The sequence below is a fragment of the Oncorhynchus mykiss genome, chromosome 30, assembly GCF_013265735.2.
Source record: "Oncorhynchus mykiss isolate Arlee chromosome 30, USDA_OmykA_1.1, whole genome shotgun sequence".
NCBI lineage: Eukaryota > Metazoa > Chordata > Actinopteri > Salmoniformes > Salmonidae > Oncorhynchus > Oncorhynchus mykiss.
In genome coordinates, this window is record NC_050570.1 from 6,404,694 (window position 1) to 6,432,431 (window position 27,738).

Sequence of the window (27,738 nt, forward strand, 5' to 3'; positions counted from 1 at the left end):
TGGCAACAGGTCACAAATCTTGCTGCTGTGATGGCACACTGTGGAATTTCACCCAGTAGATATGGGAGTTTATCAAAATTGGATTTGTTTTCGAATTGTTTGTGGATCTGTGTAATCTGAGGGAAATATGTCTCTCTAATATGGTCATACATTGGGCAGGAGGTTAGGAAGTGCAGCTCATTTTCCACCTCATTTTGTGGTGTCTGTCTTCTCTTGAGAGCCATGTCTGTCTACGGCGGCCTTTCTCAATAGCAAGGCTATGCTCACTAAGTCTGTACATAGTCAAAGCGTTCCTTAAGTTTGGGTCAGTCACGGTGGTCAGGTATTCTGCCACGGTGCACTCTCTGTTTTGGGCCAAATAGCATTCTAGTTTGCTCTGTTTTTTTGTTAATTCTTTCCAATGTGTCAAGTAGTTATCTTTTTGTTTTCTCATGATTTGGTTGGGTCTAATTGTGCTGCTGTCCTGGGGCTCTGTAGGGTGTGTTTGTGTACAGAGCCCCATGAGCAGCTTGCTTAGGTTAGGGGACTCTTCTCCAGGTTCATCTCTCTGTAGGTAATGGCTTTGTTATGGAAGGTTTGGAAATTGCTTCCTTTTAGATGGTTGTAGAATTTAACGTCTCTTTTCTGGATTTTGATTATTAGTGGGTATCGGCCTAATTCTGCTCTGCATGCATTATTTGGTGTTCTACGTTGTACACGGGGGATATTTTTGCAGAATTCTGCATGCAGAATTCAATTCTCTCTCTCTCTCTCTCTCTCTCCCCTATCCTTGTTCTAGGAGTTGCTCTAGCAACGCACATGCCCAAAACAAAATCCACTTGACTTAAATCTCACTTGGATTGCTAGAAATTTACTCATGCTACTCTTTTATACTTTTGCTTGTGTCTGTCGTTTCTTAACGTTACGGACCGCAGCCATTTTTGAAAATGACCTGTCAAACACACCCCAGTAATGGCTGACATGGGTTCAATAGGATACATTGACTTTCAGATCAATCTATAAGTACGCTAAAGCTTAGTCAGGGATTTGACGCACTGTCTCGACATTTACACCACAAGAAAGAGTAGAAACTAACTGTATCAGCGCTCCCTGTTTCAATGTGCCTGCATGGGTGGCTGTGTGGGACTGGGGAGTGTGGCCACTAGTGGTCTATAGTAGAATTGCAGTCTGGTTTTTAACCACGAGACGAGAAAGGCTAAATAAAATCACAAATTCCATTCACTTGGCTTTATGTGTGTTTCAGAATATTTTTGGATGTACTCAGGGGCATTTATTTATTCATTATTCATTTATTCATTATAGTTTCAGCTATCAGACACGTTTAATATAAATGTTTTTGTTATGCTAATTTATGCAGAATTGCATCCTGGGAAAATTGAAAAACTCATATTTTACGAGTAAAATAACAGTTCAAACGTGTTTTCACCTCTCCATCTACTAGCAGACAAAATAACACTGAACGTTAATTTAAATTATTTGCTTTTTTCCTCAATAGCCGTGGTGCTATAACCATTAGGCTAAAACGTTTGCACGGGAACCACTATCCCACATTAATCATGTACAACTCATACTTACCTGGCAAGGGAGACACCGTGATCAAGAAGGCGGTTCACCCAGGGCGAGGCTCAGCCATTGCACTCCGGCTGTGCTGACCCCTGCGAATTTCTCAAATGTGGAAATCTCGATTGCATAATTTCTGGTAGTGGGGGACTGCGTTCGCGCTCTCCCCTGATTTCACTGTGAAAGTAATGTTGTCTCTACTATGGATTCAGTTGATTCGAAGTGAAGGGATCTTTGACATATTCGTGTTCTTTGTATGTTATTTCTTTATTTAGTTGGGGATTCTGATCTGCGTGCTGAAATTGTCAGCCTCTTCCTGATCTTAGTTTTTTTGTAGTAGCTCGCTGTTTAGAGGACCAACAATCAACAGAGCTTTTCGATGTCCTTCTATTTGGTCGGTGCTGTATCCGATTCATGTGCTGTTTTCTACTGTACAACTGATTTTGGCATAATTAATGAAAATTGTAGGCTGCTATGTTTGGTTCAATTTACTTGCTTTTAAGACTCAGTTTTAAAAAAGTAACTTTATATATTTTACCATAATAAACTCATATAGTTTAGCAGGGTCGGGACTGGTTCGTACTTGTAATGGAGACCGCGTGGGAATAACTAGGCGCTGTACATTTTTACTGATTTTGTCCAGCAGGAGGCGCTGTGTCCCGGTTGTAAAACAGGCACACTTTGCCACTTTACCGTCTCTGCTGCTGTGTGTTGTTTTCTAACAATAACATACTGTTACTAACAATATGCTTTTAGAAATATGTGCAGCAATTAGCAACGTAAGCCACTGCAAAAGTAGAATGTTGGAAAATCATAAAGTAAAACTAAATTATGTTACTCTTTGAAGGTTCTAATGTCATTATCCTTTTACCACTCTCATCCAGAACTTTCAATATCTATTTTACTAATTTTTGCCCCAAAATGCCTATTTGTTTTACCCCCATGGTCTCACTCTGAGACATGCTGAATGGGTGTAGACTAGTGTCTGGTAGGGGTGGAGGACGTGGGAGTGTCTGGTAAGGGTGGAGGACGTGGGAGTGTCTGGTAGGAGTGTCTGGTAGGGGTGGAGGACGTGGGAGTGTCTGGTAGGGGTGGAGGACGTGGGAGTGTCTGGTAGGGGTAGAGGACGTGGGAGTGTCTGGTAGGGGTAGAGGACGTGGGAGTGTCTGGTAGGGGTAGAGGCCGTGGGCGTGTCTGGTAGGGGTAGAGGACGTGGGAGTGTCTGGTATGGGTAGTGGATGTGGGAGTGTCTGGTAGGGGTAGAGGACGTGGGAGTGTCTGGTAAGGGTAGAGGCCGTGGGAGTGTCTGCTGGGGGTAGTGGACGTGGGAGTGTCTGGAGGTGGTGAGGATCTAGCAATGCTCCAGAGACACTGTGAGACTGTTGGATAACTGTCAGTTTTGACAGCGCGTTGGCACGGTGATACATGGAGATGAAACACAGGAGAACTATGAGGCAACGCTATGCTCTGAAACATGGGATACTGAAGGAGTTCCTGGCTGAGTTCCTGGGGACTTTTATCTTGGTTGTAAGTACCGCTGGCTTCATATTCAATATGTGTTTTGGTGAGAAATTGCCTCACAAGGGCAATTTGTAACCCCTCGATATGAGTTATCTTATTGAGCAATTACATTAAAAAAATGTATGCTATTTCACATGATTAAATTAGGATTATGATTCAATTAAGGGTAGGATTGTGATCAAATTAGGTACATTTTTTATTTAACTAGGCAAGTCAGTTAAGAACAAATTCTTATTTACAATGACAGTTTATCGGGGAACAGTGGGTTATTTGCCCTGTTCAGGAGCAGAATGACAGATTACCGGGGAACAGTGGGTTATTTGCCCTGTTCAGGAGCAGAATGACAGTTTACCGGGGAACAGTGGGTTATTTGCCCTGTTCAGGAGCAGAATGACAGTTTACCGGGGAACAGTGGGTTATTTGCCCTGTTCAGGAGCAGAATGACAGATTTTGACAGCTCTGGGATTTGATCTAGCAGCCTTTCGGTTACTGGCTCTAACCACTAGGCTACCTGCCACCCCAATTAGGTTAGGGATATAATTAAATTAGGGTTAGGATTATGATTCAATTAGGGTTAGGATTATGATTAAATAAGGGTCAGGTTTAGGATTAGGATTAGGGTTAGTAAAGTGAGTAAAGTGTAATCAGAATTCATTCAAATTCTTACAAACTAAATGTAACTGATAGTATTATACTGAATGGGATTAATGTCTATTTGCTTGGCTAGACATGGACTAACTTCTTCCCTCTCTTCTTCCCTCTCCCTCCCTCTCTTCCCTCTCTTATTCCCTCCCCCTCTCTTCCCTCTCTTCTTCCCTCTCCCTCTCTTCCTTCTCTTCCCTCTCTTCTTCCCTCTCCCTCTCTTCCTTCTCTTCCCTCTCTTCTTCCCTCTCCCTCTCTTCCTTCTCTTCCCTCTCTTCTTCCCTCTCCCTCTCTTCCTTCTCTTCCCTCTCCCTCTCTTCCTTCTATTCCCTCTCACTCTCTTCCCTCTCTTCTTCCCTCTCCCTCTCTTCCTTCTCTTCCCTCTCCCTCTCTTCCTTATCTTCCCTCTCTCTCCCTCTCTTCCTTCTATTCCCTCTCACTCTCTTCCCTCTCTTCTTCCCTCTCCCTCTCTTCCCTCTCTTCTTCCCTCTCCCTCTCCTCATCTCCTGTGTTAGTTGTTTGGCGTTGGGTCTGTTGCTCAGACGGTCCTGAGTCGTAATGCCATGGGGGAGACTCTCACCATCCATATAGGCTTCTCTGTAGGACTGATGATGGCAGTGTACGTGGCCGGAGGAGTGTCAGGTAATTATCATATCACACTATTATAACCACACTACAATTGAGTGTAAGGTAATTATCATATCACAATATAACAATCATACTACAATTGAGTGTCAGGTAATTATCATATCACATTATAACAATAATACTACAATTGAGTGCGTTTAAAAATATACTTTAAAAAAAAATAAGCCTGTTCTGAAGCAACGGTGCATTGTTAATGTGACAAACTCTCTCTGCCGGTTTGCCAGAGTTTAATGCTGCAGTAAAAGCTGTATCAAAGATGTCTACCTCCCAGTGAAATTATCAGCCAACCTAATACATGGCTGAATGAGGTACAGACAAAAACAGGAAAAACGATTCACAATGCATTTGTACTATTATGTAATGAATGGTGTTTTGTTATTAATTGGAGTTTGCAGAGATCAATACCTATTCAAATTAGATATTGGAATTCAGTTCAATCAATGAGGGATGCCATCTCAATTAAACCAATAGGGTTTTTTTTTAAGTTCCTGGAACCTACTGTACACACACTCACTCACTCACTCACTCACTCACTCACTCACTCACTCACTCACTCACTCACTCACTCACTCACTCACACACACACACACACACACACACACACACACACACACACACACACACACACACACACACACACACACACACACACACACACACACACACACACACACACAGGAGGCTTACTGAAGTGAAACGTTAAGACATTTTAATTGTTTGATGATAACATTGTAACACGAGGCGTTCCTTTAGAGTCATTTAGTTCATGTGACAACATTAAACACCCCCCCCCCCCCCCCCTGCTGCACCCTGTCAACAGTCATGTTGTCTGTCACCTCACGTTCTAGACCGATGCAGAACGTGCCAGCTCCTGTTCACAGTTAATACATCTGAACTAGCGATTGATTTCTCACCCATTGCCCTGTTGTGTTCCAGCCCCATCCAGGCCATTCATAACCTCGGGCAGTAAATGTCCTACAAACTCCATTGATCTAAGGCAGTGGCCTCTCTATGACAGAGACCTATCTCGGCTCCAACACGCTGCTAGGCTGATTGTGAATACAACACGTAGTGACACAGAGAGGGATTGAAAACGGGATAAATTGCCCACAACAACAGTAACATCATGCCGGTTTATGATCACGCTCATGCATTTTAAATATTGTGAAAAGAGACAGGGAGTATAGCTGGTCTTAATATATGTCACTTAGCAGCAATATCAGCCGCTGGAATTACGTTGAAGTGAGAGCATGTATCTGTAATATGTCTCTTCATCTAATAGTGTAGACGGCTATCTTTCCAACCTCCCCACCCTCTCTCCTCCTTCACTGGCTCATTCTCAATTCGTCCTTGCGTCATTTCTCCCATCCTTTCTCCTCACTTCCCTCTCAAAGAAGATCTGAGGGGGAAGAACCTTTTTGACCTTCTTCAATATGGTTGAGAAGGAGGCAAGGAGATAGGATGGGGAGGAATCACAGGAACAATTATTGAGATAGAGCCATCACCTGGCTCTCTCTTCTCTCCCAGGAGCCCATGTGAACCCTGCTGTCTCCTTGGCCATGGTGATCCTGGGAAAACTCAAGTTCTATAAATTCCCTGTCTATGTCATCGCTCAGTTCCTTGGTGCTTTCTCTGGAGCTGCTGCAGTGTTTGGGCTGTATTACGGTGAGTAGTGTGGCCATGTCTGCATTCTGTTACGGACATCCAAAGTAAATAACAGGAGTTGGACAGTAGAATAAGCCAATCAAAAAAAAGGGGAACGTCTGCTCACTGTTTTGCTGCTCCCAAATGCGATTATTTAATAAAAGCTTACTGTGATACAACAAACAATATGTTGCTGCATTCTGCGATCACCACGGTGATCTGTTGCTGCATTCTGCGATCACCACGGTGATCTGTTGCTGCATTCTGCGATCACCACGGTGATCTGTTGCTGCATTCTGCGATCACCACGGTGATCTGTTGCTGCATTCTGCGATCACCACGGTGATCTGTTTCTGCAGAGTTGTTGATGGAACTGTTCCAACAGATTGCACATGTTTAAAAGCCTTGGGGTGAATTGTAACAAATCAGGTCAACTGGCTTAACTCATATTCCCTGGCAAACAAACACATTTGACATGTTTGTTATGAACAACCAATGTTATGAACTGCTGTTATGATCTTCTGTTATGAACTGCTGTTATGAACTGTTATGAACTGCTGTTATGAACTGTTATGAACTGCTGTTATGAACTATTGTTATGAACTGTTGTTATGATCTTCTGTTATGAACTGCTGTTATGAACTGCTGTTATGAACTGCTGTTATGAACTGTTATGAACTGCTGTTATGAACTGCTGTTATGAACTGCTGTTATGAACTGTTATGAACTGCTGTTATGATCTTCTGTTATGAACTGTTGTTATGAACTGTTGTTATGAACTGCTGTTATGATCTTCTGTTATGAACTGCTGTTATGAACTGTTGTTATGAACTGTTGTTATGATCTTCTGTTATGAACTGTTATGAACTGTTATGAACTGTTGTTATGAACTGTTATGAACTGTTATGAACTGTTATGAACTGCTGTTATGAACTGTTATGAAATGCTGTTATGAACTGTTGTTATGAACTGTTGTTATGAACTGTTATGAACTGCTGTTATGAACTGTTGTTATGATCTTCTGTTATGAACTGGTGTTATGAACTGTTATGAACTGTTATGAACTGCTGTCATGAACTGCTGTTATGAACTATTGTTATGAACTGTTGTTATGAACTGTTGTTATGATCTTCTGTTATGAACTGTTGTTATGAACTGTTATGAACTGCTGTTATGAACTGTTATGAACTGTTGTTATGAACTGTTATGAACTGCTGTTATGAACTGTTATGAACTGCTGTTATGAACTGTTATGAACTGCTGTTATGAACTGCTGTTATGAACTGCTGTTATGAACTGCTATGAACTGCTGTTATTAACAACCAATGTTATGAACTGCTGTTATGATCTTCTGTTATGAACTGTTGTTATGAATTGTTGTCATGTGCTCTTGATGTGAAGAAGTTGTCGCTATCCCGCTTTCTAACCGAGGTGCAATAGAAGATCGACTTGTGAAGCAAACGTCCATCGTCTTATCAATGTGTGCTATTTATCTTTTCATCTTCTGAATGGCTAAGTTTTGTTTTCTAACTGTGACATTGTCATCCATGTAGATGCGTTCATGGACTTCACCAATGGGATTTTATCAGTGACTGGTATTAACGCCACCGGCCACATCTTTGCCTCTTACCCTGCCAGGTCCCTAACCATCCTCGGAGGCATCATAGACCAGGTAAGTGTGTGTGTGTGTGTATGTATGTTGCATCCTATTGTGCCAGGTCCCTAACCATCCTCGGAGGCATCATAGACCAGGTGAGTGTGTGTGTGTGTGTGTTTTTGTGTGTGTGTGTGTGTGTGTGTGTGTGTATGTATGTTGCATCCTACTGTGCCAGGTCTCTGACCATCGTAGATGGCCTCATAGATCAGGTGAGACGAGGTCAAGGGTCACGATGAGAGAGACCAGGGGGGGGGAGAGAAACCGGGAAGAGGGTGGACCGGGGGGGAGGGAGACCAGGGGGAGAGACCAGTATCATGTTCATTAAGCACCACACAGATGAAAATGCTCTGAGGGACTACCTACCACCTACACATTTTAGTTTTTTGTTGCAAAAAAATGTCTGTTGCGTGCCTTAATGAACACCACCTAGGCAAACCAGGCGAGACGAAATCAAGGGGTTGAGAGGAGAGACGACCCCTCTGGTACTCCAGTCTGCTCTAGTTACCAGTAGTTACACAATGTTTTATCAGTTAGCCATTAAACCTTTACATCCCCAGTTCTCTGGGACATGTTGCTAATGCAAATTGATTGTCCCACTTTCCTACACATCACATCCCCTCGTTAGCAGGGTTTTGGGGCCAATGACCCTCGTTCTGATGTTCACACTTACCTACTTAAAACACTTTAACATCAACACAGACACAACACTGTAACAGTCACAATGGTGGTCACAATGGTGGTCTTAGACAGGCTGTCATGATGATGTTATATCCTGTCTTAGACAGTCAGTCATGATGATGTTGTATCCTGTCTTAGACAGTCAGTCATGATGGTGTTACAGTGCCTTGCGAAAGTATTCGGCCCCCTTGAACTTTGCGACCTTTTGCCACATTTCAGGCTTCAAACATAAAGATATAAAACTGTATTTTTTTGTGAAGAATCAACAACAAGTGGGACACAATCATGAAGTGGAACAACATTTATTGGATATTTCAAATTTTTTTAACAAATCAAAAACTGAAAAATTGGGCGTGCAAAATTATTCAGCCCCCTTAAGTTAATACTTTGTAGCGCCACCTTTTGCTGCGATTACAGCTGTAAGTCGCTTGGGGTATGTCTCTATCAGTTTTGCACATCGAGAGACTGACATTTTTTCCCATTCCTCCTTGCAAAACTGCTCGAGCTCAGTGAGGTTGGATGGAGAGCATTTGTGAACAGCAGTTTTCAGTTCTTTCCACAGATTCTCGATTGGATTCAGGTCTGGACTTTGACTTGGCCATTCTAACACCTGGATATGTTTATTTTTGAACCATTCCATTGTAGATTTTGCTTTATGTTTTGCATCATTGTCTTGTTGGAAGACAAATCTCCGTCCCAGTCTCAGGTCTTTTGCAGACTCCATCAGGTTTTCTTCCAGAATGGTCCTGTATTTGGCTCCATCATTCTTCCCATCAATTTTAACCATCTTCCCTGTCCCTGCTGAAGAAAAGCAGGCCCAAACCATGATGCTGCCACCACCATGTTTGACAGTGGGGATGGTGTGTTTCGCTGTGTTGCTTTTACGCCAAACATAACATTTTGCATTGTTGCCAAAAAGTTCAATTTTGGTTTCATCTGACCAGAGCACCTTCTTCCACATGTTTGGTGTGTCTCTCAGGTGGCTTGTGGCAAACTTTAAACAACACTTTTTATGGATATCTTTAAGAAATGGCTTTCTTCTTGACACTCTTCCATAAAGGCCAGATTTGTGCAATATACGACTGATTGTTGTCCTATGGACAGAGTCTCCCACCTCAGCTGTAGATCTCTGCAGTTCATCCAGAGTGATCATGGGCCTCTTGGCTGCATCTCTGATCAGTCTTCTCCTTGTATGAGCTGAAAGTTTAGAGGGACGGCCAGGTCTTGATAGATTTGCAGTGGTCTGATACTCCTTCCATTTCAATATTATCGCTTGCACAGTGCTCCTTGGGATGTTTAAAGATTGGGAAATATTTTTGTATCCAAATCCGGCTTTAAACTTCTTCACAACAGTATCTCGGACCTGCCTGGTGTGTTCCTTGTTCTTCATGATGCTCTCTGCGCTTTTAACGGACCTCTGAGACTATCACAGTGCAGGTGCATTTATACGGAGACTTGATTACACACAGGTGGATTGTATTTATCATCATTAGTCATTTAGGTCAACATTGGATCATTCAGAGATCCTCACTGAACTTCTGGAGAGAGTTTGCTGCACTGAAAGTAAAGGGGCTGAATCATTTTGCACGCCCAATTTTTCAGTTTTTGATTTGTTAAAAAAGTTTTAAATATCCAATAAATGGGTTGGTTGCAAAGTTCAAGGGGGCCGAATACTTTCGTAAGGCACTGTATATCCTGTCTTAGACAGTCAGTCATGATGATGTTATATCCTGTCTTAGACAGTCAGTCATGATGGTGTTATATCCTGTCTTAGACAGTCAGTCATGATGATGTTATATCCTGTCTTAGACAGTCAGTCATGATGGTGTTATATCCTGTCGTCAGAATAACATTACGTTCTCACAGCAAATATAGAGAATAACATTATTCTCACAACAAATATAAAGAATAACATTACCACTGAAGAATGTTACCTAAAATGACTTTTCCCCCTAATAACAATGTGAAATGAACATCTGTACAGAAAGACTCAGATGAAGGCCAAATTACAGAGGAGGAACTTCTTGATGCAATTCATTCCTTTCAGTCTGGAAAAACTCCAGGGTTCGAGTTATATCAAACTTTTTTTGATGTAACTCATTAACGTGTTTTAATTAACCACTCATATACACACATTGATTATTTGATTATCAGACATTCAACATGAAGGTCTGATTTCATTATTACTGAAACAGGATCCAAGTGGTGTATATGTAAAGATCTAGTCCATTTAAAACATTGGAGGCCCCTTACACTTCAGTGTTGTGATGCAAACATTTTTGCAAAATGCATAGCGCATAGAATTAAGAAGGTATTGTTGGATATTATTCATCCTAATCAGACAGGTTGTTTACATGGACGATACATTGGAGGTAAATATAAGACAAGTACTTGAAACAATAGAACACTATGAAACGCCTGGGAAATCAGGCCTGGTATTCATAGCTGACTTTAAAAACGCCTTTGATAAAGTAGGACTAGAATTTATATATTTGTATTTTGGAGAATCTCTTTTAAAATGGGTAAAAGTTATGTATAGTAACCCTTGGTGTAAAATAGTAAATAATGGCTACATCTCAGAAAGTATTGAACTGTCAAAAGGACAAATCATTGGCCATCCCATTCAACAGTACAATGAATGTCATTGCTGTCTTTTTTATTTGATTTTTTTTTAAAAGGGCAAAAACAAGGTTGTCCATTGTCTCAGTATCTATTGGCTCTGGCCATCAAAATGTTAGGTATCAGAAGAACCAACAATAATATGAAGGGGTTAAAAATCCAGGGCTTTTAAACAAAAGTGTCAATCTATGCCAGTGACTCAAGTTCTCTCTTAAGCCTGGAATCTGGATCCCTGTACTGAATGCCCAATCTCATTGAGAATCTGGATCCCTGTACTGAATGCCCAATCTCATTGAGAATCTGGATCCCTGTACTGAATGCCCAATCTCATTGAGAATCTGGATCCCTGTACTGAATGCCCAATCTCATTGAGAATCTGGATCCCTGTACTGAATGCCCAATCTCATTGGGCATTCAGTACAGGGATCCAGATTCTCAATGAATGTACTGAATGCTCAATCTCATTGAGAATCTGGATCCCTGTACTGAATGCCCAACCTCATTGAGAATCTGGATCCCTGTACTGAATGCCCAATCTCATTGAGAATCTGGATCCCTGTACTGAATGCCCAATCTCATTGAGAATCTGGATCCCTGTACTGAATGCCCAATCTCATTGAGAATCTGGACTATTTACCTCTCTGGACTTAAACCTAATTATGCTAAGTGTACCATATTGCTTATGGCATAATTAAAATACACACATTTTACATTCGTCTGTAGTTTATCAGTAAAAAATGGTCTGCCGGTGAAGAAGACATACTTGGCGTTCACATCCCGAAATATATAAATGAACTCACTGCAACAAATTTCAATAGAGAGTTAGCGAAACAATAAGCAAGATCTTGCAACCGTGGAGAGGGGAAATACCTGTATTTATGGAAAATCACACTGATTAACTCTTCAGTCATATCATAGTTGACTTATTTCCCTATGGTGCTGCCTACTCCAGACTAAACTTTTTTTATTTATTTATTATATGAGCAAAAAAATATTTAACTTGATTTGGAATGCCAATCAGACTAAATTAAACGTGCATGTTTATATAATGAAAATGAGTTTCCCACTAAAAGCTTCAGTCGTACAAATGTTTATATTTAAATAAGAACGGGTTCTCCAGTAGATTAGTACGAATGGCTGTGATTGGAGAAAACTGAGGATGACTCAACACCTTTGTAGGTACTCCACAATAATAACCTAAATGACAGAGTTAAATGAAGGAAGCCTGGTCACAATACAAATATTCCAAAACATGCATCCTGTTTGCAACAAGGCACTAAAGTAAAACTGCAAAAAATATGGCAAATAAATTAACTTTATGTCCTGAATACAAAGCGTTACGTTTGAGGCAAATCCAACACAACACATCACTGAGTACCACTCTTCATATTTTCAAGCATGGTGGTGGCTGCATCATGTTATAGGTATGCTTGTCATCGTCAAGAGCTAGGGAGTTTTTTAGGATACAAATAAATGGAATAGAGCTAAGCACAGGCAAAGGCTCTGGCTCTGTCTGCTTTCCAACATAAACAGGGAGACAAATTCAACTTTCAGCATGCCAATAACTTAAAACACAAGGCCAAAGTTGGTTACCAATACGAGATTGAATGCTCCTGAGTGGCCTAGTTACAGTTTTGACTTTAATCGGCTCGAAAATCTATGGTAAGACTTGGAAATGACTGTCTAGCAATGGTCAACAACTAACTTGATGGAGCTTGAAGAATTGTTTAATGTGCAAATATTGTACAATCCACGTGTGCAAAGCTGATTCAAACATGTACTGACCCAGGGGTGTAAATACTTATGTAAATGAGATATTTCTCTATTTCATTTTCAATAAATTTGAAAACATTTCTAAAAACATGTTTTCACTTGGTCATTATGGGATTGGGTATTGTGTCAGTGAAATGTTTTTTTTTTAAATCAATTTTGAATTCAGGCTGTAACAGAACAAAATGTGTAATAAGTCCAGGGGTATGAATACTTTCTGAAGGCACTGTATACCAGTTTCATTTGAGAAACAAAATGTTGACAGTGGCGCCATAAAGGTTGGAAAATAGGTGGGAAGAGATTTTCGATGTTTTGTTTTCATGGTGCATCATTTATGAACTGATACACAAAGCAACACTCAATTTAAATGATCATGTAAAACTCTTGCCACCTACAGAATGTTATGTCCTGTATATGGGGCATACAACCATTTATTTTAATTTGATTTATTTATCCCAGCTCTGCAGATTTTGCTGCAAAGGGACAGAATCATTAGATCACTTCTTTTGGTATTGCCCCTATGTAGCTTGTTTCTGGTCACAGGTTCAAGAGCGGCTGACAAATCTATTCATTTACCTGAAACGAACCCTACAAATAGCACTGTTTTTGAGATTTGGAAACCCATAGACAATCAATCAACAATATAATATACAAATCGTTAGTAAAATATGAGTCTTTAATATACAATCTGTAAATACTATGCGATTATAAAAGTTCAGAATGTATGTAAAACAGCACAGTTTAAACATATATTGCCCATTAAATCATAAGTCTGTGGTTTACGGTGAAAGGTGGGATGGACTGAGAGTAGCTTTACAGAGATAGGTGGGATGGACTGAGTAGCTTTACAGAGATAGGTGGGATGGACTGAGAGTAGATTTACAGAGATAGGTGGGCTGGGCTGAGAGTAGCTTTACAGAGATAGGTGGGATGGACTGAGAGTAGCTTTACAGAGATAGGTGGGATGGACTGAGAGTAGCTTTACAGAGATAGGTGGGATGGACTGAGAGTAGCTTTACAGAGATAGGTGGAATGGGCTGAGAGTAACTTTACAGAGATGGGTGGGATGGGCTGAGAGTAGCTTTACGGAGATAGGTGGGATGGGCTGAGAGTAGCTTTACAGAGATAGGTGGGATGGGCTGAGAGTAGCTTTACAGAGATAGGTGGGATGGGCTGAGAGTAGCTTTACAGAGATAGGTGGGATGAGCTGAGAGTAGCTTTACAGAGATAGGTGGGATGGGCTGAGAGTAGCTTTACAGAGATAGGTGGGATGGGCTGAGAGTAGCTTTACGGAGATAGGTGGGATGGGCTGAGTAGCTTTACGGAGATAGGTGGGATGGACTGAGAGTAGCTTTACGGAGATAGGTGGGATGGACTGAGAGTAGCTTTACGGAGATAGGTGGGATGGGCTGAGAGTAGCTTTACGGAGATGGGTGGGATGGGCTGAGAGTAGCTTTACGGAGATAGGTGGGATGGGCTGAGAGTAGCTTTACGGAGATAGGTGGGATGGGCTGAGAGTAGCTTTACAGAGATAGGTGGGATGGGCTGAGAGTAGCTTTACAGAGATAGGTGGGATGGGCTGAGAGTAGCTTTACAGAGATAGGTGGGATGGGCTGAGAGTAGCTTTACAGAGATAGGTGGGATGGGCTGAGAGTAGCTTTACGGAGATAGGTGGGATGGGCTGAGTAGCTTTACAGAGATAGGTGGGATGGACTGAGAGTAGCTTTACAGAGATAGGTGGGATGGACTGAGAGTAGCTTTACGGAGATAGGTGGGATGGGCTGAGAGTAGCTTTACGGAGATGGGTGGGATGGGCTGAGAGTAGCTTTACGGAGATGGGTGGGATGGGCTGAGAGTAGCTTTACGGAGATGGGTGGGATGGACTGAGAGTAGATTTACAGAGATAGGTGGGCTGGGCTGAGAGTAGCTTTACAGAGATAGGTGGGATGGACTGAGAGTAGCTTTACAGAGATAGGTGGGATGGACTGAGAGTAGCTTTACAGAGATAGGTGGGATGGACTGAGAGTAGCTTTACAGAGATAGGTGGAATGGGCTGAGAGTAACTTTACAGAGATGGGTGGGATGGGCTGAGAGTAGCTTTACGGAGATAGGTGGGATGGGCTGAGAGTAGCTTTACAGAGATAGGTGGGATGGGCTGAGAGTAGCTTTACAGAGATAGGTGGGATGGGCTGAGAGTAGCTTTACAGAGATAGGTGGGATGAGCTGAGAGTAGCTTTACAGAGATGGATGGGCTGAGAGTAGCTTTACAGAGATAGGTGGGATGGGCTGAGAGTAGCTTTACGGAGATAGGTGGGATGGGCTGAGTAGCTTTACGGAGATAGGTGGGATGGACTGAGAGTAGCTTTACGGAGATAGGTGGGATGGACTGAGAGTAGCTTTACGGAGATAGGTGGGATGGGCTGAGAGTAGCTTTACGGAGATGGGTGGGATGGGCTGAGAGTAGCTTTACGGAGATAGGTGGGATGGGCTGAGAGTAGCTTTACGGAGATAGGTGGGATGGGCTGAGAGTAGCTTTACAGAGATAGGTGGGATGGGCTGAGAGTAGCTTTACAGAGATAGGTGGGATGGGCTGAGAGTAGCTTTACAGAGATAGGTGGGATGGGCTGAGAGTAGCTTTACAGAGATAGGTGGGATGGGCTGAGAGTAGCTTTACGGAGATAGGTGGGATGGGCTGAGTAGCTTTACGGAGATAGGTGGGATGGACTGAGAGTAGCTTTACGGAGATAGGTGGGATGGACTGAGAGTAGCTTTACGGAGATAGGTGGGATGGGCTGAGAGTAGCTTTACGGAGATGGGTGGGATGGGCTGAGAGTAGCTTTACGGAGATGGGTGGGATGGACTGAGAGTAGCTTTACGGAGATGGGTGGGATGGACTGAGAGTAGCTTTACGGAGATGGGTGGGATGGGCTGAGAGTAGCTTTAAGGAGATGGGTGGGATGGGCTGAGAGTAGCTTTACGGAGATGGGTGGGATGGGCGGAGAGTAGCTTTACGGAGATAGGTGGGATGGACTGAGAGTAGCTTTACGGAGATAGGTGGGATGGGCTGAGAGTAGCTTTAAGGAGATGGGTGGGATGGGCTGAGAGTAGCTTTACAGAGATAGGTGGGATGGACTGAGAGTAGCTTTACAGAGATGGGTGGGATGGGCTGAGGTGTAGCTTTACAGAGATAGGTGGAATGGGCTGAGAGTAGCTTTACAGAGATGGATGGGCTGAGAGTAGCTTTACAGAGATAGGTGGGATGGACTGAGAGTAGCTTTACAGAGATGGGTGGGATGGGCTGAGAGTAGCTTTACAGAGATAGGTGGAATGGGCTGAGAGTAGCTTTACAGAGATGGGTGGGATGGGCTGAGAGTAGCTTTACGGAGATAGGTGGGATGGGCTGAGAGTAGCTTTACGGAGATAGGTGGGATGGACTGAGAGTAGCTTTACGGAGATAGGTGGGATGGGCTGAGTAGCTTTACGGAGATAGGTGGGATGGACTGAGAGTAGCTTTACGGAGATAGGTGGGATGGACTGAGAGTAGCTTTACGGAGATGGGTGGGATGGGCTGAGAGTAGCTTTACGGAGATAGGTGGGATGGACTGAGAGTAGCTTTACGGAGATAGGTGGGATGGGCTGAGAGTAGCTTTACGGAGATGGGTGGGATGGGCTGAGAGTAGCTTTACGGAGATGGGTGGGATGGGCTGAGAGTAGCTGAGGGGTGGGTTAAAAGGCCTGTAGTAGTTAGGACCAAAAAATACTATACAGTGCAAACGGAAAGTATTCAGACCCCATAACTTTTTCCATATTTTGTTGCATTACAGCCTTTTTCTAAAATGTTTTTTAGAAATGTTAAGGTCCCCAAGATCACAGTGGCCTCCATTATTCTTAAATGGAGGAAGTTTGTGACCACCAAGACTCTTCCAAGAGCTTGACGCCCAACCAAACTGAGCAATCGGGGCGGAAGGGCCTTGGGTCAGGGAGGTGACCAAGAACCCTCTGGTCACTCTGACAGAGCACCAGAGTTCCTCTGTGAAGATGGCAGAACCTTCCAGAAGGACAACCATCTCTGCAGCACTCCACCAATCAGGCCTTTATGGTAGAGTGGCCAGACGGAAGCCACTACTCACTAAAAGGCACATGACATCCCGCTTGGAGTTTGCCAAAAAGGCACCTAAAGGACTCTCAGAATATGAGAAACAAGATAATCTGATCTGATGTAATCAAGATTGAACTCTTTGGCCTGAATGCCAAGCTTCACGTCTGGAGAAAACTTGGCACCATCCCTACGGTGAAGCATGGTGATGGCAGCAACATGCTGTGGGGATGTTTTTCAGCAGCAGGGACTGGGAGACTAGTCAGGATGGAGGGAAAGATGAATGCAGCAAAGTACAGAGAGATCCTTAATGAAAACCTGCTCCAGAGCGCTCAGGACCTCAGACTGGGGCGAAGGTTCACCTTCCAACAGGACAAGCACACAGCCAAGACAATGAAGGAGTGACTTCGGGACAAGTCTCTGAATGTCCTTGATTGACCCAGCCAGGGCCTGGACTTGAACATCTCTGGAAGAGACCTGAAAATAGCTGTGCAGCAACGCTCCCCATCCAACCTGACAGAGCTTGAGAGGATCTGCAGAGAAGAATGGGAGAAACTCCCCAAATACAGGTGTAACAAGCTTGTAGAGTCATACCCAAGAAGACTCGAGGCTGTAATCGCTGCTAAAGGTGTTTCAACAAAGTACTGAGTAAAGAGTCTGAATACTTATGTAAATGTGATATTTTATTTTTTAAAATATTTAATACATCTAAAAATCTGTTGTTGCTTTGTTGATGAAGATTATTATTTTTTAAATCCATTTTAGAATAAGCCTGTAACGTAAAAAATAAATGTAAAAAAAGTCAAGGGGTCTAAATACTTAACGTATGTTCTGTATACCGCATGTGTATCTATCCAGACGTAATGTATATCAAATAACTACATTTTGCTTTGTAACTATAAATGCAAAAAAAGTGCCGTGTTTGTCAAATTGATGTGGAGTGGTCATGTAACAAAACAAAGAGGGCGGCCAATAATAATATAACAAATATAAAGAATAACATTATTCTCACAACAAATATAAAGAATAACATTACATTCTCACAACAAATATAAAGAATAACATTATTCTCACAACAAATATAAAGAATAACATTATTCTCACAACAAATATAAAGAATAACATTATTCTCACAACAAATATAAAGAATAACATTATTCTCACAACAAATATAAAGAATAACATTATTCTCACAACAAATATAAAGAATAACATTACGTTCTCACAACAAATATAAAGAATAACATTACGTTCTCACAACAAATATAAAGAATAACATTATTCTCACAACAAATATAAAGAATAACATTACGTTCCCCCAACAAATATAAAGAATAACATTATTCCCCCAACAAATATATGTTTAAATGTTTATATAACTAGGCAAGTCAGTTAATAAAAATATATTATTTACAATGACGGCCTACCCTGGCCAAACCCTAACTCGGCCAAACCCTAACTCGGCCAAACCCTAACTCGGCCAAACCTGGACGACACTGGGCAAATTGTGCACCGCCCTATGGGATGTAATGCAGCCTGGATGAAGAATAACATTATGTTCTCCCAACAAATATAAAGAATAACATTTCAACAATTTTCTTTATATCCTGCTGGAATATTAAAAATAAATGAAAATATCACCAGGTATTACTGATGTCCTTTTATTTAAATGATCAACCAGTGTCCATTTCCTTCCTGAATTGACTAAATTGAAATGTAATTGACCCAATGCTGTTGTCAACAATTTAAATAATCTTACCACAGAGATTTTAAACCCAGAGGTGCAACATTGAGCGTTTTCCAAAACAGACCAGACCGGGGTTTTAGAAGTCAATGAGAGAAGTGAAAAGCTCTTCCTTAATCATTATTATTTTTTTTTTAATCTAAAGGAACAACCAAGATTGGACCCAATGTCTTCAGTAATTGAACATGTTATTACTACAACCTCGTGAGTGACAAACTGATAAAAATAAAAAAATCTTCAAAAACAACTTTATATCAAAGAAGTGCCTTTTTAATTTGACGGCCTTCACACACACAGTTCATCGTGAGATGACCGTTAGCCTCGATCATGTGTTTCTACACATGAGTTTAGCTAGCCAATGTCGCCATGACATCTCCGACAAGCGTGAACAGGGATTCTGCCCCTCTTCATACTGTATTCTTTGATTGTACTCTGCAGGAAGCGTGAACAGGGATTCTGCCCATCTTCATACTGTATTCTTTGATTGTACTCTGCAGGAAGCGTGAACAGGGATTCTGCCTATCTTCATACTGTAGTCTTTGTACTCACCAGGCAGCGGGAACAGGGATTCTGCCCATCTTCATACTGTATTCTTTGTACTCTCCAGGCAGCAGGAACAGGCATGCTGGTGTTGTGTATCCTGGCCATCAGCGATGGGAAGAACATCGGCGCCCCTAGAGGCATGGAGCCACTGTGCATCGGCCTGATCATCATGGCTATCGGAGTGTCCATGGGGCTGAACTGTGGGTACCCCCTCAACCCTGCCAGGGACCTGGGGCCACGACTCTTTACTGCTGTAGCAGGCTGGGGTTGGGAGGTGTTCAGGTAACTCATAATATAATACTGTATAATTTAATATATGCGGCTAAGATTAGAGGTAAGTACCACCTCAACCCTGCCAGACATCCGGGTCATGGCACTTCACTGCAGTAGCAGACTGGGGAGTCTTCAGGTAACTCATATAGAAGGGTTCAGGTAACTCATATAGAAGTGTTCAGGTAACTCATGTAGAAGGGTTCAGGTAACTCGTATAGAAGGGTTCAGGTAACTCATGTAGAAGTGTTCAGGTAACTCATATAGAAGGGTTCAGGTAACTCATACAGAAGGGTTCATGTAACTCATGTCGATCAAAGACTAGACCAGTGTTTCACAAACTTCTAGTTCCACTTACTGGATCTATTCCAAAAAGTAGCTTGGTTATTAGTTGACCGTTTTAGTCAAATCGTCCTTTGATTGTCTGGTACTGATAGGTGAAAAAAAACAACCGTGTGTTGATTGGTGTTATATAACCTCACATGCATAGCAACACATCACAACACATCACATGCAGTCAATGTTAGCTAATTATCTGTTGTCATGCTCTGTGCTAACCCCGTTGGGTTGCCTACTATTGAATTGTACTTGGATTCCTTTAATTGAACTTTCAAAAGCATTGGAGCTTGGAAAGTAGACTGAGATGTAAATTATAATGGTGCTGTAAAAAACAAACAGTTGTCGTTTTGGATAATTCTGTGACGGTTGCATTTAGACGCACTTATAGTGCATTTAGACCCTTTAACTTTTTCCACATTTTATGACGTTACAGCCTTATTCTAAAATGGATTAAATCTCTTTTTTTTACCCTCAATCTCTGCACACTACCCCATAATGACAAAGAGAAAACAGGTTTTTAGAAATGTTTGCAAATGTATTACAAATAAACAGAAATGCCTTATTTACATACCTAAGTATTCAGACCCTTTGATATGAGACAGTATATTGAGCTCTGGTGCATGCCGTTGTCATTGATCATCCGTGAGACGTTTCTACGAGGTGATTGGAATCCACCTGTGGTAAATTAAATTGATTGGACATGATTTGGAAAGGCACACACCTCTCTATATAAGGTATCACAGTTGACAGTGCATGTCAGAGCAAAAAAAAAAAGAAAACAAGCCGTGAGGTCGAAGGAATTTTCCATAGAGCGCTAAGACAGGATTGTGTCGAGGCACAGATCTGGGGAAAGGTTGCAAAACATTTCTGCAGCATTGAAGGTCAACAAACAACACAGTGGCCTCCATCGTTCTTAAATTAAGGATCGGACCCTTTTTAAAAATGTCCACCTAAAACCACATACCCAAATCTAACTGTCTGTAGCTCAGGACCTGAAATAAGGACACATTTCCGTATATTCTTGATACTATTTGAAAGGGAACACTTTGAAGTTTGTGGAAATGTGAAATTAATATAGGAGAATATAACACATTAGATATTGTAAAAGATAATACAAACAAAAAAAACATTAGTTTATATATATATATTTCCCTTCATCTTTGAAATGCAAGAGAAAGGCCATACATTCAGATAGGAGTCTAAGTGTAATTTAGGTTTTGGCCAACAGGGTGTGTGCAAAGTTTCAGACTGATCCAGTAAATAATTACAACACTGCACAGTATTTTGTGTCAAGTCTGCCAGGAGTTTGCCCAAATGTGCCGAATTGGTCAATTGATACATTTTCAAGTATATACAGTTGAAGTCGGAAGTTTACATACACTTAGGTTGGAATCATTAAAACTAATTTTTCAATCACTCCGCAAATTTCTTGTTAACAAAATATAATTTTGGCAAGTCGGTTAGGACATCTACTTTGTGCATGACACAAGTCATTTTTCCACAGACAGATTATTTCACTTATAATTCACTGTCTCACAATTCCAGTGGGTCAGAAGTTTACATACACTAAGTTGATTGTGCCTTTAAACAGCTTGGAAATTCCAGACAATGGCTTTAGAAGATTCTGATAGGCTAATTTACATCATTTTAGTCTATTGGAGGTGTACCTGTGGATGTATTTCAAGGCCTACCTTCAAACTCAGTGCCTCTTTGCTTGACATCATGGGAAAATCTAAAGAAATCAGCTAAGACCCCAGAAAAACATTGTAGACCTCCACAAGTCTGTTGCATCCTTCCAAATACCTGAAGGTACTACGTTCATCTGTACAAACAATAGTACGCAAGTATAAACAACATGGGACCACGAAGCCGTCACACCGCTCAGGAAGGAGACGTGTTCTGTCTCCTGGAGATGAATGTACATTGGTGCGAAAGTGCAAATCAATCCCAGAACAACAGCAAAGGACCTTGTAAAGATGCTGGAGGAAACGGGTACAAAAGTATCTATATCCACAGTAAAACGAGTCCTATATCGATATAACCTGAAAGGCCGCTCAGTAAGGAAGAAGCAACTGCTCCAAAACCACCATAAAAAAGCCAGACTACGATTTGCAACTGCACATGGGGACAAAGATCATACTTTTTGGAGAAATGTCCACTAGTCTGATGAAACAAAAATAGAACTGTTTGGCCATAATGACCATCGTTATGTTTGGAGGAAAAAGGGGAACGCTTGCAAGCCGAAGAACACCATCCCAACCATGAAGCACGGGGGTGGCAGCATCATGTTGTGGGGGTGCTTTGCTGCAGGAGGGACTGGTGCACTTCATAAAATAGATGGCATCATGAGGCAGGAAAATGATGTGGCTATATTGAAGCAACATCTCAAGACATCAGTCAGAAAGTTCAAGCTTGGTCGCCAATGGGTCTTCCAAATGGACAATGACCCCAAGCATACTTCCAAAGTTGTGGCAAAATGGCTTAAGGACAAAGTCAAGGTATTGGCGTGGCCATCACAAAGCCCTGACCTCAATCCTATAGAAAATTTGTGGGCAGAACTGAAAAAGCGTGTGCGAGCAAGGAGGCTTACAAACCTGACTCAGTTATACCAGCTCTGTAAGGAGGAATGGGCCAAAATTCACCCAACTTATTGCGGGAAGCTTCTGGAAGGCAACCCGAAACATTTGACCCAAGTTAAACAATTTAAAGGCAATGATATCAAATACTAATTGAGTGTATTTAAACTTCTGACCCACTAGGAATGTGATGAAATAAATAAAAGCTGAAATAAATAATTCTCTCAACTATTGTTCTGACATTTCACATTCAGGAATTGTGAAAAACTGAGTTTAGATGTATTTGGCTGAGGTGTATGTAAACTTCCAACTGTACATTCTACAGAACCCACTGAGTATAACCTACAATACTTTCCAGAGTTCCTCTGTGGAGATGGGAGAACCTTCCAGAAGGACAACCATCTCTGCAGCACTCCACCAATCAGGCCTTTATGGTAGAGTAGCCAGATGGAAGCTACTCCTCAGTAAAAGGCACATGACAGCCTGCTTGGAGTTTGCCAAAAGGCACCTAAAGGACTCTCAGACCATGAAAAACAAGATTCTCTGGTCTGATGAAACCAAGATTGAACACTTTGGTCTGAATGCCAAGTGTCACATCTGGAGGAAACCTGGAACCATCCCTACGGTGAAGCAAGGTGGTGGCAGCATCATGCTGTGGGGATGTTTTTCAGTGGCAGGTACTGGGAGACTAGTTAGGATGGAGGGAAAGATGAACAGAGCAAAGTAGAGAGAGATCCTTGATGAAAACCTGCTCCAGAGCGCTCAGGACCTCAGACTGGGGCGAAGGTTCACCTTCCAACAGGACAAAGACGCTAACCACACAGCCAAGACAACGCAGGAGTGGCTTCAGGACAAGTCTCTGAATATCCTCGAGTGGCCCAGCAAAAAGCCCGGACTTGAACATGATCGGATATCTCTGGAGAGACCTGAAAATAGCTGTGCAGTGATGCTCCCCATCCAACCTGACAGAGCTTCAGAAGATTTGCCGAGAAGAATGGGAGAAACTCCTAAAATACATGTGTGCCAAGCTTGTAGCATCATACCCAAGAAGACTCGAGGCTGTAATCGCTGCCAAAGGTGCTTTAATCTACTTATGTAAATGTCCTATTTCATATTTTTATTTCTAATACATTTAAAAACATTTAAAAAACTGTTTTTGCTTTGTCACTATGGGGCATTGTGATGTCACTATGGGGTATTGTGATGTCATTATGGGGTGTTGTGTGTAGATTGATGAGGGGGGAAAAAACAATTCAATCAATTTTAGAATAAGGCTGTAATGTAACAAAATGTGTAAAAAGTCAAGGGGTCTGAATACTTTCCCGAATGCACCGTACAAGGCTTAACAAAGTATTTCTAAGTGTGGCTCGACGCGTCACAGCATTATCCAGATAATGTGTTCTTATACCTTCATCTATTGCATGTGTTATGTGTTCTTGTAATGTGTGTGTGTGTGTGTGTGTGTGTGTATATATATGTGTGTGTGTGCCTACCTATACACAGCACTTCAGACTACTGGTGGTGGGTCCCGGTGGCGGGGCCGATGATAGGAGGCGTGGTCGGGGCTCTGGTCTACTTCCTGTTCATCGAGATGCATCACAAACAGCCTGAGAAACCCCACGAGGAGGAAGAGGAGGAGGACGAAGAGGAGGAAGAAGATCTGGAGGAGGACAGCAGTCTTAAGGACAAATATGAGATGATTACCATGAGTTAAAGAGTCAGAGAGATTCATTCACTTGTCAAGGACTTTAAAAGAAAATGTCTGTCTGTCTGGTTCAGATCAATGTTACTGTAAAGTCAATCAGGAGAGGAATGTCATGTTGGGAGCCAAATACACACACACACACACACACACACCAAGGACAGGCTTGCTCTCTCAGTGTGCTATGGTGAAACCCTGTGGTAGAGGGAGTAGAAGAGTTCTAGCCTGTTATTACACGTCATAGCCTTTAGTAACCAGGCCGGTATGCTACGTATGAGTGAACGATCAGAGTACGGTTTATAGCCTGTTATTACATGTCATAGCCTTTAGTAACCAGACTGGTGTGCTACTTATGAGCGACTGATCACAGTACAAGGCCTTTTAGCCCACTGCTGATGGGCGCTCCAATAGTCAGTCTACATGGAGAAACCCTGTAGAACAGGTTACTGTTACTGTTTTAGTAGGTAAAGATACAGAATGGTTAGTTCATAATGATGTGCTTATATGTAGCAATCCGCAACACTGGAAAAGTAATATTATGTATATATAATATTTCACCCCTTACGATTCCATTTGGACTACACCTCTGTCAGTTTTATGTAAATGAGATTCCATTTGGACTACACCTGTCAGTTTTATGTAAATGAGATTCCATTTGGACTACACCTGTCAGTTTTATGTAACTGAGATTCCATTTGGACTACACATGTCAGTTTTATGTAAATGAGATTCCATTTGGACTACACATGTCAGTTTTATGTAAATGAGATTCCATTTGGACTACACCTGTCAGTTTTATGTAACTGAGATTCCATTTGGACTACACATGTCAGTTTTATGTAAATGAGATTCCATTTGGACTACACCTCTGTCAGTTTTATGTAAATGAGATTCAATTTGGACTACACCTGTCAGTTTTATGTAAATGAGATTCCATTTGGACTACACCTGTCAGTTTTATGTAAATGAGATTCCATTTGGACTAGACCTGTCAGTTTTATGTAACTGAGATTCCATTTGGACTACACATGTCAGTTTTATGTAAATGAGATTCCATTTGGACTACACATGTCAGTTTTATGTAAATGAGATTCCATTTGGACTAGACCTGTCAGTTTTATGTAAATGAGATTCCATTTGGACTACACCTGTCAGTTTTATGTAACTGAGATTCCATTTGGACTACACATGTCAGTTTTATGTAAATGAGATTCCATTTGGACTACACATGTCAGTTTTATGTAAATGAGATTCCATTTGGACTACACCTGTCAGTTTTATGTAACTGAGATTCCATTTGGACTACACATGTCAGTTTTATGTAAATGAGATTCCATTTGGACTACACCTCTGTCAGTTTTATGTAAATGAGATTCAATTTGGACTACACCTGTCAGTTTTATGTAAATGAGATTCCATTTGGACTACACCTGTCAGTTTTATGTAAATGAGATTCCATTTGGACTAGACCTGTCAGTTTTATGTAACTGAGATTCCATTTGGACTACACATGTCAGTTTTATGTAAATGAGATTCCATTTGGACTACACATGTCAGTTTTATGTAAATGAGATTCCATTTGGACTAGACCTGTCAGTTTTATGTAACTGAGATTCCATTTGGACTACACATGTCAGTTTTATGTAACTGAGATTCCATTTGGACTACACCTGTCAGTTTTATGTAAATGAGATTCCATTTGGACTACACCTGTCCGTTTTATGTAAATGAGATTCCATTTGGACTACACCTGTCAGTTTTATGTAAATGAGATTCCATTTGGACTACACCTGTCAGTTTTATGTAAATGAGATTCATGCAGACAATTAACCCAGACCCATTTGATGACATTTTTGTTGTTGTAGTAATGTCTGCGTTGTAATTGCAGAAGGTATAGCTTTAATGTAGGCTTTAGATTGCAATTTTGACCATACACTTCATACTCACCAAAAGAGACCACGTGCGCCACGTGCGTATCTAAAAAAACCCTGAGAAATAACAAATATAACAACTACCACTGTTACAATTCATGAATTTCATGTATGGCAGTTATAAGTTTTGTTGCCATTGTATAATATTCAATTATTATGTTTGTTTATTGTTGTGCTTTTTCTGTTTTTGATTTTGTATTGTTGTCATGGAAATAGTATCCAAACTATTTCAATGTGACAAATGTATTCCTGTTTGTGTAAACAAATATTATTACTTGGATGCATAATAAAAATTAATAAAAAATGGTGTCTTGTATTTTTTAAGTAAAACTTGTTACCATGGCACCGAGGAGTGAAATAGCCTGGTCCCAGAGTTGTTTGTGTTGTCTTGACAACTCATTTGGGCATTCACATGACAACAACCATAGGAGTTAAATAGATATGGAACCAGGCTTGGTCGCAAAAAACACATTGATAAAGTTTGTTGGTAGAAAACCTGTTGCATAATGCCATCACTTTTGGCCATTCATTTATAACCAAACAGACTCATAAAGGCTCCTGTTCTGTAATGTGACAGATTAAACCACCATGATCCAATGACTGGCTGCCTTTCTGTGAATAAATCGGATATTATCCACAATACCACCTTGACAAGTGGTAAGTAACAATTGTAATTTGTGAGCCATTGGATCATAAAAGGCTGTTATCGCTATCATACAATCGATGTCTCCATTGAATGCCTCTGTTCGCAGATTGAGTGGAATGTCTGGGTTTTTACCTGAGGATCACAAGCCGAGCTGCAGCTGGAAGGTCCTCAGCTCCAGAGCCGAACAAGAAGAGTCCTCAAACACAACATTCCCAAGACAAAACTCTTTCTCGCTATTACAGGGCCTTTCTGTCATCCTGTGAAGATCCATCCTCTCCCTGGGGCCAGTACTGTTTTCTGTTCAACCTCGGGGCAGTCTATGTGGCGGTAGGTAAACCCCAGAGGGTCTGAAGTGCCTGGGGAGATTCTTGAAACAGCAGTGGCTGGACTGAGGTCATTGGAGACCTCTCTTTCCACATGGGCCTGGTGTACAAGGCACTACACAGGCTGGACGAGGCTCTAGTGTTCTTCCAGAGGACAGTCAAGAGTTATTCACTTTTAGAAAAAAGGGTTCCAAAAGGGATCTTCGGCTTTCCCCAAAGGACAACCCTTTTTGGTTCCGGGTAGAACCCTTTTTGGTTCCGGGTAGAACCCTTTTTGGTTCTGGGTAGAACCTTTTTTGGTTCCAGGTAGAACCCTTTTTGGCTACATTTAGAACTCTTTTGGGTTCCATGTAGAACTCTCTATGTAAAGGGTTTTACATGGAACCCCAAAAGGGTTCTACCTGGAACCAAAAAGCCTCCTTCAAAAGGGTTGTCCTATGGGTTGTCCTACAGCCGAAGAACTGTTTCAGGGTCTAGATAGCATCTTTTTTTCTAAGACTATAGGAGGTATTGCAGGCTATGGATAGGTCTACGTCTGCCTATCATACAACGTATCATGGTAGGAGGGACTTTTTGTTCATTACTTTGTTTATTGAATCTATAATATTAAACTGCCTTCGGAAAGTATTCAGACCCCTTAATTCTAAACTGCCTTCGGAAACTATTCAGACCCCTTGACTTTTTCCACATTTAGTTACATAACAGCCTTACTCTAAAATGGATTAAATAAAAAAATGTTCCTCAATCTACACACAATATCCTAGAATGACAAAACGAAAACAGGTTTTTTATTTTATTTTTGCAAACGTATTAAAAATAAAAAGAGAAA

The 27,738-nt window shown here is 41.5% G+C and overlaps 1 protein-coding gene and 1 non-coding gene across 2 annotated transcripts; both read left to right on the forward strand.

Annotated features, from left to right (window-relative positions):
- Positions 1 to 1,567: 1,567 nt before the first annotated feature.
- On the forward strand, positions 1,568 to 1,731 carry LOC118945965. The gene has a single exon (XR_005041118.1). It is a non-coding gene; the product is annotated as a U1 spliceosomal RNA (small nuclear RNA).
- LOC110521210 (aquaporin-9) lies at positions 1,609 to 26,220 on the forward strand. The gene is made up of 6 exons (XM_036969272.1): positions 1,609 to 3,087; positions 4,239 to 4,365; positions 5,899 to 6,036; positions 7,569 to 7,687; positions 19,187 to 19,404; positions 23,811 to 26,220. Exons 1-6 carry the CDS (start codon positions 2,986 to 2,988, stop codon positions 24,019 to 24,021), a joined length of 915 nt encoding a protein of 304 aa, XP_036825167.1. The 5' UTR covers positions 1,609 to 2,985; the 3' UTR covers positions 24,022 to 26,220.
- The last annotated feature ends 1,518 nt before the right edge of the window (positions 26,221 to 27,738 follow it).